At 37.2% G+C, this 23,866-nt stretch overlaps 1 protein-coding gene across 1 annotated transcript in view; it reads left to right on the forward strand.

Annotated features, from left to right (window-relative positions):
* Window positions 1–17,871: 17,871 nt before the first annotated feature.
* LOC135214859 (period circadian protein-like) overlaps window positions 17,872–23,866 on the forward strand; it is a 178,037-nt gene continuing 172,042 nt past the window's right edge. The window contains 1 exon segment of the mRNA XM_064249279.1: window positions 17,872–18,126. Within this exon segment, the coding sequence (XP_064105349.1) occupies window positions 18,099–18,126 (28 nt within the window). The 5' untranslated portion in view covers window positions 17,872–18,098.

Consider the following 23,866-nt stretch of genomic DNA (forward strand, 5'->3'; position numbering starts at 1 on the left):
CTGATTAACAGCTTTCCTAGGGCTGGCCCGAAGGATTAGATATTTTTACGTGGCTAGCAACTAATTGGTCACCTAGCAACGGGACCTACAGCTTATTGTGGGATCCGAACCACATTATATATATCGAGAAATTAATTTCTATCACCTGAAATAAATTTCTCTGATTCCGCGTTGGCCGAGCCGAGAATCGAAATTAGGACCACCGGATTGGTAGCCGAGCACGAAAACCACTCGTCCAACGAGGCACTGTTTCAAGGCATAACGATATTTGAAGTCCTAAGAGATCAACATAGCCAAAATACGATGACGACTTAAAAAGGAAAAAATAAAAAAAATAAAAAAGTTGGACTTCAAAAGACAGTTTATTTCTTTAAAAGTCAGCTACATATTTGGACGATGTTGACCTCATATGATTTCGAATACGAAAAAAAATCAAACATCTTGCTAGCCGGTTATTAGAACTATCTTCTTGATGAATTAAAAAAAATTATGCTATTACACAGCTAATATTTTAGCAACAGGTCTCTGCTGTCGGAAGAATTAATTATGAACACATTTTGGTGATATGACCACGCAGGCAGTGCAATGTTGCAAATGCATTTTGCTTTGATAATTAATGATTGCTGAAAAGTGTGTATCAACACTGAAGCATTCCCTCTATTGACTGTGTTTATATCAAGAGAGAAAACCATACTTCTTTGAAAGCAATGCAATGATGTACAAAACTTGAAGAAATCTATAGTTTTGAAAGCAATGCAATGATGTGCAAAATTGAAGAAATCTACAGGTGTCCATAAAGTCCCAGTACCAATCTGAACAATAAATACTTGTAATGGTACTGGGACTTTATGGACACCCTGTAGATTTCTTCAGTTTTGCACATCATTGCTTTGCTTTCAAAACTATAGATTTCTTCAAGTTTTGTACATCATTGCATTGCTTTCAAAGAAGTATGGTGTTCTCTCTCGATATAAATGAAGGACATTGCCGACCACCGTCAAATAGTTAGTTTCATTTATTGCAGATCGAACGGATGCGTGAAAATGGCCGGATTATTGGAAACTGTCTACAATCTGGAAGCCTAGAAGAAGGACGACCAAGGGAACGAGAATTGGGTTGGATTAATCAGATAGAAGAGCCATTGAAGTGGACGGGTATAAAACTAGGAAGATCGATCGCTCGTGTAAAGTACTATAGTAGACTCACACCAGCCGTGTATTTGACGTCTAGGCCAGTCCCTTACGACGCTCCTGATTGGCTGTTGATACGCCAATCGCAGGGCTGGAAACTATCAGTCTCTCGAGAGAGGTCACTTGGGCAGGATGCAAGTTCCACCTCTCCTGATCAAAAGTAACCCTCAGGAGATGTGGAACATACATCCTGCCTATATGAACTCTCGAGAGAAACTGAGAGTTTCCAGCCCTGTGATTGGCTTATCAACAGCCAATCAGGAGCGTTGTAAGGGACGGGACTAGACATCAAATGCACGGCTGATGTGAATCTACTATAGGATTTCGTAACGCAGCTTCCGTAAAGGTTGACTATGATGCCACCGATGAACCTTTTATGAAGGGAATCGAAGAGGCTGATGTTGTGTGAGTTCATCTGCGCGAAGGTCCGTTAGTCCCTAATTCGACAGTTTAAGTATGAGACTATAGTAGATTCACATCAACTGTGCATCTGATATCTACGCCAGTCCCTTACGACGCTCCTGATTGGCTGTTGATAAGCTAATCACAGGGCTGAAAACCCTCAGTCTCTCGAGAGTTCACATGGGCAGGATGTATGTTCCACCTCTCATGAGAGATATTCACTGGCTGGTTTTCTTCTTTAACCTTCTTTATGAAGGGAAAGAACTTATTAGTAAATCATCAAAAGCAGATACACATTGACTACATGAATGACTTACTTCATCCGGCATCTCTCTACAGACACGACTACGTAAAAGTTTGTTTGTATGGTGTTTTTACGTTGCATGGAACCAGTGGTTATTCAGCAACGGGACCAACGGCTTTACGTGACTTCCGAACCACGTCGAGAGTGAACTTCTGTCACCAGAAATACACATCTCTCACTCCTCAATGGAATGGCCGAGAATCGAACCCGCGACCACCGAGGTGAGAAGCAAACACCAAACCAACCACGCCACTGAGGCTGGCAGCGTTTTTAAAACTCTCTCGAATTGTCTCTTAGAGCCAACGATATTCGCAGTTATCGTTCAAAAGAAGGAGCCCGGCTTAGGCTAGAACGGCGATTATTAATTAAACCGGGGGCGGCCAGAAGCTTCGAAGGGGGCCGGAAGTAGGTTGCCAGATGGTGCGTATTATTTTTTTTTAATTGTGAAGTTAATTGCAAAATTGCCAGAAACATCACTGCTTCCATATGTTGTCTAATTATTATCTCAAAACATGCCAAAAAAATTCAAAATATAAGTATTTTTTTTTCTAATATTTTCTATCAATGTTATCTGTATAATGCTGAAACTGAATAATGATTAAGATAAAATCTGATTTCATCATGTTTGTTTTACCAGTTTTCTACGAACATCTGTTTATTCCATTGGATAAACAGCGTTTATCCAATGGAAAAATTAACAGCAATGAAACAAAAATCTATCATTCATCCACATACTCGTATAAGCAATGAAGTATAATAGCATACAACTAGACAACAAATTGTTTATAGTATATATTTGGCAGATATTTCATGGGTATAGGGGCGTGGGATCTATACATAATGCAGGGGGGCGGCAGGGGGCGCAGGGCCAAAAAAAGCTTAAGAATCACTGGCCGAGAAGAAACAGTGATCTCGATTTCCGCTTTTCTAGAACTGGAATCCACGTTACCTATATGGAGAGTCTGCAGATATATTATATATAAGTTTCATCTGGTATCATATACTGGATCTAGACCCAAAATCTAACATGCAATTAGTGGTGCTTGTTAAGTAAGCCACCCATTTATATCTTGGCAGACGGTCAGTTTCACAGTTTACAAGTCTACTCCTAAATACCGGTAGGGGTTACAGTCGATATCTCGTTCGTTGTACCTCAAGTGGTCCGGGCTGCCGCTTTAGAAAGTTTGTGAGATCTGGGGGGAGCCTATAATCCTTATCTCTCTTCTCCTTCAGCATATTTTTATTTCAGCGCTCTCCAAGTGCCCTTGTAACGTATTTGTTTACGGTTGAAGGAGCATTACGCACATCAGAAAACGCTCTGGTTAAACAGTCGTTCCAAGATAGGCACGGAGACGACTCTCTTTGCATTCTTAATGTTTTGTTACTGAGGATCCGGAGTTTTACTATATATGGAATGCGACCTTAGACTACGATTAGGAGAGGCAATGGCAGAATAAAAAAAAGAGAAGTCTCAGATGAGAGAGAAGCTCACAGAAGTAAGTTATGGTGTCACTATGATAGGTGTCGTTGTTTCTTGGAAATCTAGCATAATTATACCAGCAACACACATAAACATGCACACACACACACATATATATATAATATAATATATATATATATAATATATATATATACATATATATATTATATATATATAATGTGTGTGTATCTGCATAAATAACACTGAGTAATTGCCTCTAACAGGGTGGACCCACATTAAATAATAAAAGTGTAATGCACATTCATATTATAATCGTGGTGAGACTCCCACGCAGAAAACGTCCCCGATATTAGGTGTTTCATATGCTTGCACTGAACCCCAGTTACTCATACATTACACACCGTGCCATTCACCTTTGTCATAAACAAACTGTCGCACTTCTTGGATACTGAGGCCCTTCCTCTCAATCACTTCGATTCAATCTACCCAGTAGCACTTTCCGGGTGTTCCTCTCTTTCCTCCTTACAGTGAAGTATGATTTATTTTTTATTTTTATCAATCTATCATCCACATACTCCAATCTTTCTATTTCACTCACCATCCAAATACCTCTTTTATGCATCTTCTATTTTTTTTTCTATCTCAGTTATGCAAAGTGTCAAACACATTACTTTGGTTCACATTCAACTTCCAGTCTTCAATTCTGTAAAGGAGAGCTGGCTCAGCATCTCTTAATAAATTCCCACCTTGGTTTCTATAACAATCTAATTCTCCTACTAATATTTTGCTCACGGGGTTGGGGGGGGGGGGGGGCGGCATGCCACCCAAACCCTTGTTAAACCTGTTCTGTAACTCACCCGTTCTCTCATCTAATTATTATCTATTATAAACACTGTGACCTACTTATAAGGTTATATCCATTTTTACGGGTTTCCGTTTACCCAGATAACCTGACTTATTCCCATTTATATTCAATGTACTCTTCCTGCGAACTCTTTCAGACTTTCACTAGCTTTTATAGCTTCTCTTTACTGTTTCTCAACGTGTGGTTAGTGTCGCGGCATGCCACTCAGATGTCGCGGGTTCGCGTCTCGCCTAGGGAGATGAAAAATAACTGGTTCTGTATCATGATCAGTTACTTCTGCAGTGTTGGGGGTCTTTAGCGGTGGGAGGTTGAAACCAACATTCTTTAAAAGCTTGAATTTTAAGTCAATGGCCCCTATGGTGTGCTTGTTCCATGTGACTAGGTTTCATTTACTGAAATAATTAATAATAATAATAATTCAAAAGAAAACTCATAATCACATGAGTCAATAAAATGGAAAAGTAAATCCACAATAGTATGTCTGTGCTTTTGTCATTTAAAATACAAAGCAGAAAGCTTTCGATGACTTGCACGGTTCTCCTTGTCGATGACCGTGCAGGTCATCGACAGCGTTCTGCTTTGAATCTTAAATAACAAGATCAAACAAGACATACTATTGTGGATTTACTTTTCCCATAATAATAATGTTTATCAGCATATATCTGCATCATACCCAACTCCATTCACGAGCCATATCTAACCCTACATCTTTGCACCTGCATCCACTGTCCCTCTGACCCCTGGCATCACTCCATATGTATAGGCATTAAGCAACCATGGATATACAAAGCAAACGCTATGCTAAAACACCACTTCATCATCTACATATCCTAACACGCACACAGTCTGCTTCCATAACAAAAGCTTCTAAGCGATCTTGACGACTTATCTTCTGTAACATACATCCTACACACTGCCTCTCTCTCTCGATATGTATATATATATGTATATATAAATCATATATATATGTATATATGTATATATATATATATATAATATATATATAGTATGCACACATATATATGTGAGGGTATGTGTATATATATATATATATATTTATATATATATATATATATATATATATATATATTTATATATAAATAGATAGCATACATACATACACACACGCATATATATATATATATATGTATATATAAGTATATATACATAGAGAGAGAGAGAGATAGAGAGAGAACGGGTGGCTCTTGGATCTGTTGCTATACAGACTTTAGGATATTTTAAGAGTCCTATGCCCTTCTCTCTTTCTACATACATACATATATATACATATACATGTATATATATTAATGTATGTGTATATATATATATATATATATATATATATCTATATATTATATTATATACACACACACGTAAACTTCCCTGATTCGATGTACTTTACAAATATAACTAGTCACCGCCATGGAAGAAAAATGCCAATCAATGTCCAGGAATAACCTTGGGTGCTCAAGTTATCTTCAGAGATTTCTCATTTGTTTTTTGTTGGCTTTGCTCTTAGTTTTTATTGACTGCTGCAAATGTAATAAAACATCTCCCCTATGTATTATACCAAGTTAAACCCCTTTCATGAATATTGATACGCGATCAGAAAGGAAATTTTCTATTTCGTTTGCATTTCACCGTGGAATCATTCGAGAAGGGAAAAAGTGTCTAACCTTCTAGATTCTAATCATCTTCTGTCACTCATTTTCTCCGTTGGTACTTGGGTTTCGTTGTGATCCGCTGAAGAATAATCCAGTAAGTATTCTTTCTCTTGAATACAACGATCTTAACTTTGGCTTTTAGACTGAATTGTGAAGTAAAACCTGAAGGATTTGTTGGAAATGTATACGCCGTCGCCTATAGTTAACAAGTAAAAAATACGCCGAAGTTTCTTCGGCGCAACCGAGCTTTCTGTGCAGCGTGTAATGCTTTATGGAACTCTCAGCCGCGGCCCATGAAGCTTTCAGCCATGGCCCGCTGGTGAACTGTTGTTGGAGCCTATAGCGGTGATAGACGCACGATCATTACTAACTTTAATCTTAGATAAAATAAAAACTACTGAGACTAGAGGGTTTCAATTTGGTATGTTTGATGATTGGAGAAAATCAGGACTTCAGTGACGTTATCTGGCCGAGTCGATGACATCACTGAAGTCCTGATTTTTCCTCTGTCCGCTGGTTCAAATCCACGAGAGGACGAAATTATTAGCAATTAAAAAATTCCCCTTCGGTTAACATATATGAAAGTACGTTAATTCCGAGGTAGAGCGAATTGGATATTAAAGGACATTTGTAGCTTAATGCATGTATATGAATCACGGTGATGTGATAAAAATTCATACATGTGTGTGTTTGTGTATGTGGGCGTTTCTGTGTGTGCAACATTGCGAGTGTGCTAGAGTGCTTGAGTGCATGGATATAATTTTTTTTTTTTTTTTCAGTGAAACTTTTGAGTTTGTTCTACCTTCTTCGTCTGCTGTTTTTGAGGAAAATGCAAGCTGCCCTTAGGAGACGAGAAGACCTCTCTGAACTGTGGCCTTTCTTTTCCAGAATCTCTGCAAACGCCACCTGTTGACGTTCCACAGATCAGATGGGATTCTGCGACATACCACTATTTTAACTTGACAGGCAATCTCTCACTCGCTCATCCCTATTGTTTGGTTGACCTTCACAGGTGAGCTAGAATTTCTGTCTCTGTCTGTCTGTCTGTCTGTCTATCTGTCTGTCGTAAGTAGTTATTGTCTATATACCTATGAATTTGATATAAACAGCTACAGACTCATTCGTGTGGGAAGTCATTCAGCTGCACACAGAGAAAAGAAATTTAAAATGAAAGAAGTGTTTTTCCATCCCAATTTCAAATTGCAAAGTTCGGAAAATATATTTAGTGGATAGATTTAATTATAAGTTAGATATTACCAGCAACATAAGCATCGCACGTTACTTAAAAGAAACCTTTTCTTTTTTTCAGTTCTCCATTCATGAATCTTATCCTTCTTTCATTTTTTTCCTCGTGACTGGGGGAAAAAGAAAAAGGAAAAAGAAAAAAGAAAAGATCGTACAAAGGAAAAATGGCAAATATGACGACGACTACAGTGATAATGATGGTTTGGAATATTTTCCTTCGTCGTTCAAGAGGGGATTTTCTATTCAAACACCAACAACAATAGTGCTATTTTCTAGACAGGTAAAAGAATGACCCATCTCAAGCCAAGGCTCAAGTTAAAGCCATACTTATTCATATAACAGCGGTCAGTGGTCTGTCAATTCCTATTGGATCATGCAAAGTTTAAGTGATAAATCATATTTTCCTATTAGATAATGAAAAATTTTACTGATAGATAAAATTTGTCTTATCATTATTCAGAAGATGAAACCTACTCATGTGGAACAAGCCCACCAAAGGTGCCATTGACTTGAAATAAAGATTCCAAAGAATTTGGTGTTTATTCGGAAGAAGTAACAAAAGGCGAATGGGAGATACAAAGGAGATTATTTATTAAAAAAGAAGAGAGAGAAAAAGAAACAGATAAATTAACAATCTAATCACTAAGTAAAAATGTAAGTGAACTAAAATCTCTTATTCAAAACATATTCACCTTTATCTATAAACTTTAGTAAAAGTTACAGCACAATAATAATGAACTATTATCTATGAATATAACTCTTCCAATAAACTTGCCTCTTATGGATAATTAATTAACACTCTCTTGAGGTACGTGTGATTGAATTTGCATGTCATATATATTACTTCAAGTGTTAAAAGGATTATGCAAGAGGTTCGTGACCAATAAAAATTGTTCCTTTAGAGAGAGAGAGAGAGAGAGAGAGAGAGAGAGAGAGAGAGAGAGAGAGAATTACATGTTAGCTGACTGGACCTTCCAACTGGAGCCATTCTATCTACGAGTACTCTTTAGATAATTGTAAATTGGGTGTTTATTTAAATTCATTTAATTGTTAAAATATAATAAAATTTACAAACATCATATTATTGTTTTGCATAACACCGCCTGTCCCCCCAAAAAATGTAGACAGTTTAGCCGCTGATAACTCAATTGTTTTATTTTTTCTTTGCAGATTACACCCATTGGAATTAATGATGGCAGCCAGACTAAATTTTGAAGAAAGGAAATTCATTCGAAAATGCTACTGGAAGTTTGAAAACGCAGTTGACGTGCAAAGACAATTTAGGAGGGAGTTTTAAAAAGAACCACCAACGCGAGTTACCATCACTCGAATTAGAGATAAGTCTGCAACTTGTTTGTTTGTATGGTGTTTGTGCGTTGCATGGAACCAGTGGTTATTCAGCAACGGGACCAACGGTTTTACGTGACTTCCGAACCACGTCGAGAGTGAACTTCTATCACCAGAAATACACATCTCTCACACCTCAGTGGAATGCCTGAGAATCGAACTCGCGACCATCGAGGTGGCAGGCCAAGACCATAACGATCACGCCACTGAGGCGCTTGATAAGTTTGCAGCTAACGGAGCGGCGGTTCAGAACCTCCGCAAGAAAGCCCGCGCGGCAAGCTAAGGTAGATTCACATCAACCGGTCATCTGATGTCTAGGCCAGTCCCTTACGACGCTCCTGATTGGCTGTTGATAAGCCAATCACAGGGCTGAAAGCTTTCATTCTCTCGAGAGTTCACATAGGAAGGATGTATGTTCCACCTCTCCTGCGGGATACTTTTGAAAGATTTGAAAGACTTATCCCTCAGGAGAAGTGGAACATACATCCTGCCTATGTGAACTCTCGGGAAAGACTGAGAGTTTCCAGCCCTGTGATTGGCTTATCATCAGCCAATCAGGAGCTTCGTAAGGGACTGGCCTAGATATCAAATGCACTATTGATGCGAATCTACCATAGTCGTGAGGTAGGCATTTCGAAATCGTCTGCCCATCGCGTTATGAAACGTCGTAAATGGAAAAGGACATTCCAAGATTAGTCCATACTCTTCATGGCCATGATCCAGACCGAAAAATACAGCAATGCGAGCGGTTCTTGGAAAGATGTACTATTCAAAATGAAGACTTCCCAACAAAGATTGTGTGGAGTGACGAGGCAACATTCAAATAGAATGGTACAATTACCCGTCACAGTTGCACCTTTTGGGGATCTGAGAATCTGCATGTTATGGTCGACCAATATGTTAATTTACCAGGAATTACAGTGTGGTGCGGCTTATCAACAAGAGGATTAATTGGACCGCTCTTTTTTTGGTGTTACTGTGACTGGTCCCATTAATTGGACTTGCTGCAGCAGTCTGTCATGGAAAGCCTTGCAAGGTGAGGAGATTTACTGTCAGTAAGATCCTTTCTAGACGAGATCCTTCCTAACAGGTGGATTGGACGGAGGGGCTTCGTCCAATACCCTTCGCGTTCACCACACTTTTTTTTAATGGGATTACCTACAAGACAAAGTCTATGGTATGAAACCCGCAACAGTCGCTGAATTGAGAGCAACCGTCGAACGTGAATGCATGCAAATACCAAGGGAATTGTTTCGTGATGTGTGGAATTCCATTGCTTCAGGTTGTCAGCATTGTCTGGACCAGAACGGTCATCAGTTTGAGAACAGGTGGCGATAAAACAATAAAATGATATTTGTAAATTCTATTACATTTAAAAATTGAATGAATTTAAATATACAATGCAATTCTTCTAGTCTCTCAAAATCGATTACTATTTTCGTTTTTTCTTTACCACAACTACAATTATTTCATGCTTTTACTTTCTCAATTATTATCAGTCTGTAACACTTTTTAACTGTTTTCAATTAGAGATATGCTATAGTATTAGTACACTATATATTCTAAAGTTTTACGGGCAATCAGTAACGCAAAATATTATACTTCTTTACTCTGTTCAAACCAGCGAAGTTCAGATTCTTCTCACATACTGTTGAACTGCAAATATATCATCAAGAGAAGCCTATTTTTGAAATCACTTGTAGCAACTGCGCCCCAATTCAATACCAGTTACTCTACTTATGAACTTTTTGAAGTAATTAAGAATTAATTCACAAAAGCGGAAATATTTGCATCCAGCCCTCCAGGAGCATCGGTAAGTCTAGTTTAAAGCAGATTATTCTAAGCGCTGCAAGTTGGTCCTACTTTGGTTTTTTATGTGTCGGTTTAAAATCCCCATTGCTTTGATAGATACAACACCTTGATTTGTTTCGGCGGTGTGTGTGTGTGTGTGTGTGTGTGAGGAAGATGGCTGCAGTTTCATAAATTATTGGATGAATTGAAATCGATTGATTTTATGGGACTAATCATCTGATTCTCTAATAGCGGTATTATTGCCATAATAGCCTTTGTCTTGCATTCCCAAGTTGCAAGGAGGCTATCATTGGCAAACGCATCGATGGTGTAGTCAACCTCTTGGTCAACCTTAGAACAAAGATTAACGTTTTCTGGCAAGAACGCTCGAAATCACTACTCTAATGAACAACACACTACCGGTCGTCAACACCTCTCGAGCTTTGATCAGCTTATACGTTAGAACTCGGTAGGGTACGTTCGCCTACTGGATAATTACCGTTTCTGTCATGTGCCGCTCTGCGCTTGTATTTAGTCTTTTTTGTTGACAGGGGGACACTGGTCAGTTTAAGTCCAGAGGTGCCTCTACTCTGACAGAAGAGCAGTTGCCACATTGTTTGATGGCATCCAGTTGCCAGGTTAAGCTTTGCTCGACGGACTGTATTCGATGTGACGTCAGAGAAGCGGGGAAAGTCAGAACCTTTCCCGCTTTCTCTGCGCTTCTGACGTAACATCGAGCAAAGTTCGTTGGGTTAATCCCTTTCTTTATTCTCACTTGCTCACTAGTTCATGCCTTTCAGATGTAGATTCATAAGGAAACAAAGGACCTACGCAATTAAGTGTACAAAGAAAGCTTAGAAAATTACTTGTAGAACAGAATAACAACCAGCAAAGGTTTTCCCGAGGAAATGGAACAAGATTCTCAGGCCTAAGCAAAGATATGTTAATCTTACTCTCACTAATTCTGGGTATTTAATTAAATCAATGTCTCAATATTGACGTTTATTATTTAATAATGGTAGAACAAGATAAGAGAAGTGATTATCAAAAGATATTAGAATTAATAGAGAAATGGAATTTGCCAAGCATACTACTACACATATCTAATTTTTAAACAGAGATCTATCTAATATAAAAGATTTTGAAAAAAGGATTCCTCTTCGATAACTTTTATCTGTTTAAGCCAGAAGCCTGCTAATATGCACACACAAAAATGTATACATTTGCAAATTGTGCGTTTTTGTGTATATCTGTTGGCACAAAGTACGAAAAACTGTTTATCAGTTGTTATATCTATCTTTATCTTCATGCCTTGCTTTTGAATTCACGAGAAATTGACTTACATCCGCATCTGATGTTAGCAAAATCTTCGATATTTCAAGAAGAAAGGCAAACAAAAAAATTCGGAACACTGCTCGAACGTATCCCTGCCATCTGATGGCTAAGCCATCCTATAGGTCTTACGCAACCCTGCTTTATTAAACGTTGCTTTAAACAAAAGTGATTTCAGGTTACTGACGACACTCCTCCCTCCTCGGTGGTGTATTATATCGTTACAATGCACAATACACGTAGGAATCTAGGTTTTCCACTGACCTGCTTTCGATTTATAAATAATACATTAAGCCCTTCGAGCTATTTCGTTGGAAAATGACGAAATGGCAGCCACTGTACTTCTCCCTCCAGGTAAGCTCATGAACGTAAGTTGCATTGTAATAAAATCGATATTGCGTTGTTTCCTTTTTTTTCGTGTTTATTATTTGCTTTCGAAAGTTGGTCATTTGCAACGACTTGCGTAGGCTATATTCTGTTCCAGTATCGTCCAGTTTCTCTCATTTGTAGCGGGTTATTAGCTTTTGTCAAAATAGGCACGAGGCGTTTTTGCCTTTGATCATTATATATTGCATATCTTTTATTTTGCTCGTAAACAGAAGTATTTGGAAGCTCATCGCCTGGGTCTTTCATCGTAAAACGTCTAGCATTAGTATTTTCACACAATTGCTCTCATTTTCAACTTTGAATGTTCGCGCTAATTTCGACTATTTATTGATTCTCGTTAATCGAAGTGTTATCTAGTGTCATTAGCGAATATGAGTAATACGTATAAACACGCAACTGCTATATACGCAGGTATGAACATACACACACATTTATATATGTGTATATATATATATATATTATATATAATATATATATATATATATATATATATATATATATAATACAGACCAGACACACACACACACACACACACACATATATAATATATATATATATATATATATATATATATATATATATATATATATATATACATATATACCACTGGAAAATGATAGGCAGAAATCCAAGCGCTTTCGTCTTTACTAAGACAATGTCTTAGTAAAGACGAAAGCGCTTGGATTTCTGCCTTATTATTATCCTGTGGTATTCGCTTTTTTAATGAAGTCAAGTGCATCTACTGTGAATTTTTAAGCGCACACACACACATATATATGTGCTTAAAAATTCACAGTAGATGCAGGTAATTTCATTATATATGCGAATACCACAGGAAAATGATAAGAAGAAAGGCTATACCATGCGCGTTCGTCTTTAATACCGGCACCGTCGAGGCACAAACTGTTCGAAAGAAGGTTACTAGGTAAAGAAAATACGGTAATTTGAGAATGTTATGCTTATTAAATTCAAGTTTGCCATTAGCTATATAAAATGTTTTGCTAGCTCTTTTCCCTGCTGCATTCACAACAGTATCATAAATAGTTTTAATCTAAGCGTCTATAAACTGCGGGCTACAGACAGTGAATTCTCATCTTAGTAAACAAATTAAATCCACTCTAAAGGGCTTAACCATTTAATTAAGCAGTTTGCACCTCAATGTTCCGACCTACCTTATCTATATGGTTTAGTCAATAACCCTATCAGACCAATCATTAGTTCATTAGGCCCAGTTACGTATAATTTATCAATATGGCCTGTAAAAATTCTTACACCTTTGGTAGGAAACATTTCTAACACGAATGTAAAAAATATGGCTGGTTAATTTGTCTATTTACAAAAGCGCCCGTAGATGATTTACTTGATTTTTTGGAGGAAGAATTAGAAAGTTATGATATTCCTTTAACTGCAGCAGACCCCAACAGTCTTATATACGGTTATGTATCAAAGATAATAAATTTTGTTTTTTTTGTATGGTGTTTTTACGTTGCATGGAACCAGTGGTTATTCAGCCACGGGACCAACGGCTTTACGCAACTTCCGAACCACGTCGAGAGTGAACTTCTATCACCAGAAATAGTACACATCTCTAACCCCTCAGTGGAATGCCCAATAATCGAACTCGCGGACTACCGAGGTGGCAGGCCAAGACCATACCGACCACGCCACTGAGATGCTTTGAATTTTGTTTTAATGGTGTTTTTTTTTTTTTTTTTTTTTTTTGTAAAAATAAAGTTCAGATGGCTATGGGTAATCCCTTATCTCCTGTTACTCGCCACAAGGGTGGTTTGATCAGATTTGGGCAGCTGAAGGCTTTACTACATTTGATACGCTGCTTTGCTGTTTTGTCTTTGTACGTATTTTTATTTATTTATTTATTTATTTATTTATTTTGAGTGGTGGGTGGTTGTTGGGGTTGCAAGATGAGGATTTGTCATGCATCGTTATTTTTGCGTTAAAAGTTTTTGCGGTTTGTACCTGTTCTTTTGGTAGTCACTTACAAACACTGCACACACACACACACAAACGCCGGCACGTTCCATTCCCGAAAACTAATAAAATGTTGGATTCTTGTCTTTACGCGTATTAAAGGGAAAGGAAAATACGCAAGTACTGGAAGAAAGAAAGTGTCATCAGGGGCCGGTTGAATTCTCAAGGAAAAGAATAATAATCGAAGAAATGAAGAATCCGACTGGAATGTGAAAAAAATGACCAGAGAATAGAAGGGCCCTAAAGTTTGTTTCTTTGTATGGTGTTGTTACGTTGCATGGAACCAGTGGTTATTCAGCAACGGGACCAACGGCTTTACGTGAATTTCTATCACCAGAAATACACATCTCTCACACCTCAATGGAATGCCCGAAAATCGAACTTACGGCCACCGAAGTGGCAGGCCAAGATCACGCAACTGGAAAGGCCCTAAAAAAATGGAGAAAATAATCAAGGCCGGGCTAAGATCTGAAAAAAACATTAAAAAGATCAGCAAAGGTATACCAGTCCTGGAGGAAAACGAAACAGGGATAATTCTCAGAGAACGGAAAAATAATGATAAAGGGAAAGAATAAATTCTATAGATACTCTATAAGGAAAAGGAAATTTAGTGACGGGGAGGACGAGGCCTAAAGGAAAAGAAAATACCATTAGAGAAGTTTGCATTCTGAAGAAAAATAAAAACTGGTGGAACGGATGCCTCCTGAAGAAACGGGAATGACTAAGGGAAGCGTCCTGCAGGAAATGGAAAAGGCAAAACAGGAATGGAAGTGTGCCCGGCAAGAAACGGAAACGCAATTAAGAAAGTGATGAGTCAAAGACGAAAACGAAAAGGAGATTAAGGAAATTATTCGACTAAAAAGACCACTGATATAAAGTATCAAAATCTGAGACACTGACTGGAAGACTCAACAACGTTAAAGAAATGAGATACGCCAGTTTGTCGCAACAAGGCCCATATAGAGACCTTTGGTCTGGTAACAGTGTATCCGATTTCTTGACGATAGGGCAAGAACTGTTTTAACTAAATCCATAGTCCTTGTTTGTTTGTAAGGTGTTTGTGCGTTGCATGGAACCAGCGGTTATTCAGCAAAGGGACCAACGGCTTTACGTACGTTCCGAACCACGTCGAGAGTGAACTTCTATCACCAGAAATACACATCTTTGACCCCTCAATGGAATGCCCGAGAATCGTACTAGCGGCCACTGAGGTGGCAGGCCATGACCATACCGATTACGCCACTGAGGCGCCTTCAGCAGGTATTATCGCAAAACTTTAATGTGTGCGTGTTTTTTTTTCTTTTTTCGAATAAACTTGCTGTTAGGGAAACAACCCATCACGATATTCAAGCAGATGGATGAGTGAATCAATTCCCGGTCTTGGATGTGACATTTATCAACAATTATATCATTTACCTTAATGATCTAAAGGAGAGAGTTTCCTCTAATACACTTTTCCTCCATCAAAAACATTTTACATTCGCTTCCACGCCGATCTGTCACCGAAGTAGGCTAAAAAAAAAAAAAGGAGAAAAAATAATTTCGCGCTCCTGAACCATTATATAACACTATGTTATGTAATGTACCCGTTCCTTGGGGAACGTTAGGTGCACGCAGCCTCCCGGGATACCATAATGTTCCTTTACGTTCGGGGAGAAGAAGGCCAGCACTGCTTTTACGCATGCATACGTGAACGTCAATCGGTTATTCAGTAGACGAAACATATTCATATGGAACAAGGCCACAGCTATAGGAGCTGTTGACCTGAAATTCAAAACTACCAAAAGAACTGAGCCATGAATAAAACCGCTGGTTCTTAAACGTCCACATTTCAAACCTATGCACGAGCATGTGTGAGCTCATTAATGTCCATACTTTTCATCCAGATACGTGATATATATATATATATATATATATATATATATATATATATATATATATATATATATATATATATTATATATACACGTATATATATTATTCAAACACATGCACACATATATATCAAATATGTATATATGTATATAATGGTATATATATATATATATATATATATATATATTAATATTATATAATTATATATATTATTATTCACACACATGCACACATATATATCAAATATATGTAGTATATATGTGTATATATATCTATGTATGTATGTATATATATATATATATATATATATATATATATATATATATATATATATATATATATTATATATATATATATATATATATATATATAATAACACCTAAGTCAACCTTTAGTGACCCACTTCCCGCAGAGAGAGAGAGAGAGAGAGAGAGAGAGAGAGACAGGTAATTGACATCACCACATTGGTTCTGCTGATGTTCTATTAACAATCCGCTTCTATGCATGTGAGCTTTGCTCATCTTTGTATTGAAAGTATTGTTTAGAGATGTTCCTGAATATTCCGGAATACTTAGAAAACATAGTTTGAAGTATCTGTTACGAGCCACGAGAGACTTCAGTCAAGGCAATCGATAAATGACTCGAGGCTCAATCACCGAAGATTACGAACATAAACGATCCATTAGTTAGTGGGATCGGGAATTAGTGAAAACATATTACGCATAATTCGACTTGCTAAAAACCCTATACGGAAAAAGAACTAAACTCGTGAAGAAATTTCTTCTAGAAGGGTAAATTAAACAGAATGAGTAACGCAGCGGCGAAAGAGCCTTATCGTGCTAAACTCAGGTGGACGTACGGCTCTTCCACTGGCAGGCGCTACCCCACACCGTAGAGTCAGTAAATATCCACTCTCTTTCTTTAAACACGGGTAAAACAGTGCAATTTCAATTCTGATATTACAATAATAATCATATTTATTTCACTGTATATGTGGATATAAAGTAATTCCACTAATGTCAGTAATAAAATGGAAATCTAGAGCCAAATGTTGACGGCAAGGCTGGTCGGTTCAAGAGCAAGAGAGCTCACATTTTCAAAAACGTGAGTCTCGGCCTCTCACAACATAAGGTTATAGGACACAGTCAGTTATCTTATTTTCCACTCAATTGGTTTGCAATGAGGTTCTAATGTTAATAACAAGTAAAATACTAATATTAACGGCAGATGCAAAAACATAGAGAGATCACGTTGAAATGAGCGTGACATGCGCATATCGAGTTCTCTAGCGCACATAAACACAGATGTTTATGCGTACGATAACTCTCATAATTTGCTCCTTAATTTCGGCGAGTTTAATTTACTGTGCTAAAATATAAATGATGTTATCCTTGCTCAGTATACTGAGTTCATACTATATGACACATGTATACTGGACATTGTCTTTAACAGCGATCCCCCCTTTTCTTTACTTTTGTATGAGTAATTACAAATAAACTAATTAAAAAACGCTCTCATTACATATGAAATGCAGGAAAATTAAGGCTGTTAAAAGGAAGCCTCGGAACTTATATTTAATATTAATTTGAAGAGTACTGTCGAATCTTCATATATCATTTGACCACACTCTTAAACTGATAACGGCGAATGGCTAAATGCCAATTCGTGCTGCCTTAAAAAAAACGCATATTGTAACGAGTGTTCCGTACATCTTGTTTACAACAAAGAACTAGAAAAAAGAGATTTGTCACAGAAAAAAGACAACAGAAAGGCTGCGTCTCCTAAAATGTATCTCTGTATGCAGATTAGGTCGCAGCGCTCATGCGCATGACAGAAGCAGCTCATCATCGATTAATCACGCATAAAAAGAAAAAAAATAATTTATATACATAATTAAGTATGCGAGAATATTCCTTTGTTAATAATAACGAATGGATGTCACATTAAAAGTATCGTAATATAGACAGACACTTAGCGCATTAGAAAACCATGTCGAGCCCTGCAGTACGACAACTTTCGACTCCAGTGAGCGATACTCTCCAGTCTGAACGTCAGTGCAACAGCGAACTCTCAGCTGTGTCAAGTGTATGGAGGAGAATACTTGTGCAATTGTGAATTAAAATTGTGTTCTCTGATCTCAAATGAAAGCAATTGAAGTGTTGTGATATGAATCGAATGTATGGAAAAACAGAAAATGTTCTTTTACAGTAGTAAGAGGGCGTACAGTGAGTGGATATAGCTAAACCTTGGACATAACCTTAAAGCCATGAATATGGAAGGAAATGATGGCCATGGTAAGTGAATAGGCTTAATGGTCCCGGTGTTGGTGCCTGTTTAATCCTTTTAAGGAAGAAAACGTAATTTGTTTCCAAAGTTAACGATAACTCTTGCTTATATATGGTTACTGTTATTGAATAATTATAACTCGAAGTTATTCGCTCGACTTAGGTAATAGTTGTAGTCTGCCCTCAAATTCTATGGGGCCAGTTTCATTTGTAAGTTTTCTATTTGATTCTTTGTTGCCGTTCTCATATAGTGCGCTTGCATAGATACGATAGACGTATGCCAGTCCATGACTATTTAAGCATAGACGTTAGATAGACGGGTATAGCATAACTTCCGAAAGAAGTGAGATGGAAGAAACTTTAATTTTTTTGTCTATCATATTAAAATGTTGTAAGCCTCTCACACACATCTGATTCACCACTGTGCATTTCGAACGGAATTCAATTATGCGAGCACTGCAAATGTTATAGCCTATTCATCGTCTTAACGATAGCTGTGGTCAGTCAAGCCTGTTTTTTGCATACCCAGGAGGGTATGTTTACCGTTAGAAGAATTGATGCAATAACGTATACGCTTCGTTCATTGTTTTCCAAAGTGCGATGAACTTATTTATCTGTTGTTTATTTATGTAAATTATAGACCTTTATCTGTTGTTTATTTATGAAATTACAAACCTTAAGTGTGCGAATCATTTAAAAGAAAATATAACAGAAATAATTGTTATATGGTGATCGCCTGACTTATTTGGAATCTATTGCCTTTCACTATTGCCACCTTAATTTTAGATTGATAAAAAAAACTTCCAGCAGTGGTTTTGCTTGTAAAGTATGAAGGTAAACTTACGCAATACGTAGTTATACATGTAAATATTGAGGTAAAGAAGATTCATTGATTTGATTCATTATTACATGCTGATTACCAGTAGGTTGCGTATGTGCAGTATGCACCTTCACGCATAAGAGTTATGTCCGTTTCATTTACATACGACGTTATTGCTGGAACCTTTCTTTATTTGGTTATCATTTTATAAGAGATTACAGTATTTCGTACTCCATTTTTTGTGCGGTTTTCTTTTTGCGAAAGTGGATGAATGCAGGGATGTTTCGCCTCAAATAGGCTGGACACTGTCAAGCTTAGAATTCGTAGAAATAAAAGTAGTCACGAATTATATATATATATATATATATATATCTATATATATATATATACTAGAATGTAATATAATATATATATATATATATATATCTCCTGACTACTTTTTTCTACGAGATTTAAGCATGAATAAAGTGACTAGACTGTTGGCCGTTTACATTAAAGCAGTTATTGAAGTAGATATTTATAGAATCTTTATAAGTGTAGTTGGTTCAAAGTGATTTCTTTTTCTCCCTTGTACAACGAAGTTTAAAAATGTTATATATTCCCGGTGAATATTGTTGACAAACGCACGCGGATTTTGTGTTTCCTTTGTGTTTACTCTTATTATTTTGTCTGCTCTTTTTTATTTTTTTATTTTTATTCTAGTGTACTGATGCCTGATGTTACGCTTCCAAACGGACTTGGATGGATTTTAAACTCTCAAATTAATCATAAAATACTCCTAAAGTACTCGAGTCACGACATTTTGTACGAATTTAATGTCAGAATTTGATATTACACCACTTAAAATCCACATTCTCTCCCCATTTTACTAGGATTAAAATAAGATGTGTCGGAAGAGCTAATTGGATGGTATAATATACTGGCTTATGTTCATTACTACGACGCTGCCTCCCCTTTAGACCTTTTTATAGTATTTTAATTTTGTTATGATTCTGTTAACGATATTCCCGCGGTTTTTAAGTAACCTAGGGGCTTTTCCTGTCCTTCCTCTACTTGTTGGGGGGGGGGGGGGGGGATGCTGTGGCTCTGCCTCGCTGAATGATTTGACTGACTAGTTATAAAAACCTTCGGAGTCTGTATCGTTTTTCATAGGTGATCTAACGAGCTTTTCCGTCCGGTAGATTTATATCTCTGCTGCTAAATTGACTGCCTTTTAAACCTAATTTTTATTCCTTTCTCGGTCTTTGAATAAGGTAACTTGATTCAGTGCTTTCACAATCCAAATGGTATTCCTATTTTTGGTGGAGTTGGTCCGCTGGTCAAGTGGTTAGTGCCGTGGTATGCTACTCAGATGTTGCGGGTTCGTGTCTCTCCTAGGGCGATGAAAAATCACTGGCTCTGTATCATGATCAATTACTGCTGCATTTCGGGGTCCGCGGTTGGAGGTTGAAACCAACATTCTTTGGAAGTTTGAATTTCAAGTCAATGGCCCCTGTGTGCTTCTTCCATGTGAGTAGGTTTCAATTACAATTATATTATTTAATAAAATAATAATACTCCATAATTACTATCCAAGGAAGTTTCACGTTTCTTCAGTTATTTTAATGTCATCAGGTAGATAAATCAATTGAGGGGCGGGGGGGTAACGCTCTGACTGTGTTTGTATGGTGTTTTGACGTTGCATGGAACCATTGGTTATTCAGCAACGGGACCAAGGCTATACGTGACTTCCGAAACACGTCGAGAGTGAACTTCTATCAACATAAATACACATATTAGACCCCTCAATGGAATGCCCGAGAATCGAACTCGCGACCACCGAGGTGGTGCGCCAACACCATACCGACCACGCCAGAGGCGCGCTCTGGCGGTTTGAAGATAATTTTAGGCTACTCAGAGGAAGAAACATGACATAGTACTATGTGTAGAGTAGAACTTGTTCGGGTGGAGGCGAAAACGTTTTGTGATGTCTCTTATCAGTCCTAAATGACGAATAAATTGGTTTCGATGGCAATGCAGAAATATAATATCACATTTTAATGTTTATAGTAAAATTATGAAAATTGAGACCTAATATGATGTTCAGTAGCCAATAAAATAGGAACGTGACCATCATATATGTTTTTTCACTTACTACTATTGAGTGTGCAGTTTTCGTACATATAAAACATTCTCATTAATTCGCAAATAAAAAGCTAATTTACAATTATTCATTCAATTGTAGGATTTTTTATTTTTATTTTCACCGTACAATATTTAAAGTATCCTAAATATCACAATATGAGTAGGGACAAAAATTTCAACAAGGTCAACAATATACTTTCATACCCAAACAATTTTTTATATATTTATTTTTACATTATATTGTCGCGTTATTTTGGAAATAGTAATTTTATGTCCGAGTGTTTCACGAAAGGCCACTTATTTTTGACATTCAGTTTCCGATATAATCATTCAAATTCTGGTCATCTGTTAGTAGTCCAAAGCTATTAATCCTGTATAAAAAAATTTTCCGTATAAAACCGCGTGCTAGCAAACGCTATTCTCGGATAACTTGTATTCGAGGGAAGGCGATGGTAGGCTACAAAGCATAGACTCATCTCGGGTATGGTTTGCTACGTTAGTCACTCGGAGTCTCCGACTCACAGACAGACAGTGACTAGAGCAGCTACTAGCTAGCCGCTAGTGCCTACTGCATCAAGTTACCTCCACTGGGAAACGTTGCCAAGTTGTCAATTTTCTTGTTTTGATTAAATACGGTAGTTTAGCAAGAGTTAAGAACTACGAATTCATCATAGCTTTTAGCTCATTTGACTGAATTTATTTTCTAACCACTGGAGAGTAGTCTTCAAGATATTCAAAGTTTTGTTCGAATATAATTTTTAAAAGCAAGAAAATTATTCATTTGTTCGGAAAATTCAGTTTCCTCGGCTAAATTTCGGACGGTCTAAATCATACTTGCACAAAGGAAGTCACGCATTGGTAACCTCATCGTAATTGGACAAGTATCGAATGCTTCTGTTTGCACTTCGAGATTCCATTTAATGTCATTAGATGTTGAACAGTGTCCACTGCACTGTCGTCTGGCATGGCAACGACAGATGATACAGCTAGGTCAATATTTTCATAGAATAATGGCACAAATATGCTGTTAAAAGGAACGTCGATTATGTTCTTGTCATCAAGGCAAATGGTGAAAGCATTTTATCCTCAAGTCTTGTAATATGGAAGATGACGTTTTTATGGTAAAAAAAAGTTGCTGAAAATGAAATTTTAAACCTGTAACTCCTATCGTTTGTACATATAATATTCTCTGCATGGCGATTTTGCTCGCTGCACGTTATATTTATAGTACGTTGTTACATCATTTGATATGATTTCTTTGATTTTAATCCTTAGGCTGTGTCAAGTAGGTTTTATTCTCACGCTGATGGTCAGTTTTGCTTATTGTGGTGTTTTTTTTATTGTTTTCTTTAATAATTTTATGGTAGTTTTCATAACGTGTCAAATTTATACCTGGAAGGGGCGAGGAAAGCGCCGGGCACAAGAAAAATCGTAAAGTATGGTGAAACCATGACCAAGAAAGGGAGGTTGTATCATAGGACTTTATTGAAAGAATCAAAGGAAAATAACTCGGAAGATTATAGAAATGATTCAAGAATGACTGATGATGTCTTCGGAGAACTTTCAATCCTTATGTCTCCAAAAATAACAAAGAAAGATATAGTAATGAGGAAGTCTATACCTCCTGAGGAAGGTTAATTGCAACATTAAGGTTCCTAGCAACGTTCTTGGTCGCTAGCTATAAAGAGCAATAAGTCAAAATACCACAACTTGGCCACATTTAGTACATTGGGCAAAACTGAAGACTAATACCGCGACGCGCAAAACTGCAGACTACTACGGCGAGAGGCAAAACTGCAAAATACTACCGCATCCTACTACCGCTATCAAACTTCATTTTTTCGATGAAATGAATAGTTTGGAGGGCACAGGTCTAGCCTAGGCTGTGAAACTTACATTTTCTTGCTGTCACTAACATATGTGACTTATCATTTGATGAAAACAAATTAAACAGGGAACTGTTATTAAATAAAAATGATTTTCTACGGTTTTCTTTACATTGTCCTGAAATAGTCTCACCAAGTATGACGTCACGAAATTTTGTTGGAAAGCGTGTGATAAAATGTATTTTGTTTAACAACTTCAGTGCCGCCTACGCTTTGCATAAACTGAAAAATTGAAGGCATAGACAATATCCTACAGGCCTACCTATTAAAGAATCCTCAGTGACTGACAAAGTACATTCGGTGTCCATGTGCAGTACAGCAACGTATCTAGTATCCTTAGGCCTATGCACTACTAAACTGTTTTAATAACGACCAAAATTTAATGTTTTACTTTACATTATGGGATGTATGTAAGAATAATGATGTTCTGATTTCAAAATTAAAATGGCCACTGAGAGTAAGTGCGACAATAATGTGCTGAAAACACAAGACATGATACCTAACAGAGTAAGCTATCGACTACTGACAAAACATTTGCTAATCTATGCCAGAGAAATATTACTCCATTTTCTCCGATTCCATTTCTACGATATTAAGCAGCAAAAGATGCCGTTGTTAAGATACTAGAAAAAAAAATAGCACAACACTAAACACTTATTTAACTCTTTAACTTCCGAACTTGCCTGATGTTCACTTTGAAGAGGTCCGCGAGGCTCCGCAGCGCCGCCCTGGTGACAGCGCACTGAACTACGTTTCAACATTCATTGAGGATGAGTGAAAAATAGTAGAGCAAGAACACGAGAGAGAATAACAAACGAATGCTTATGAAAGTGACGAAAGAATGAGAAACAATCAATGAATTGTCGAATGTAAGCAAAGCCGTTAAACGTATTTAAAAACAACCGCCTAGAAATCAGGT

The sequence above is a fragment of the Macrobrachium nipponense genome, chromosome 46 (assembly GCF_015104395.2).
Source record: "Macrobrachium nipponense isolate FS-2020 chromosome 46, ASM1510439v2, whole genome shotgun sequence".
Taxonomy (NCBI): Eukaryota; Metazoa; Arthropoda; class Malacostraca; order Decapoda; family Palaemonidae; genus Macrobrachium; species Macrobrachium nipponense.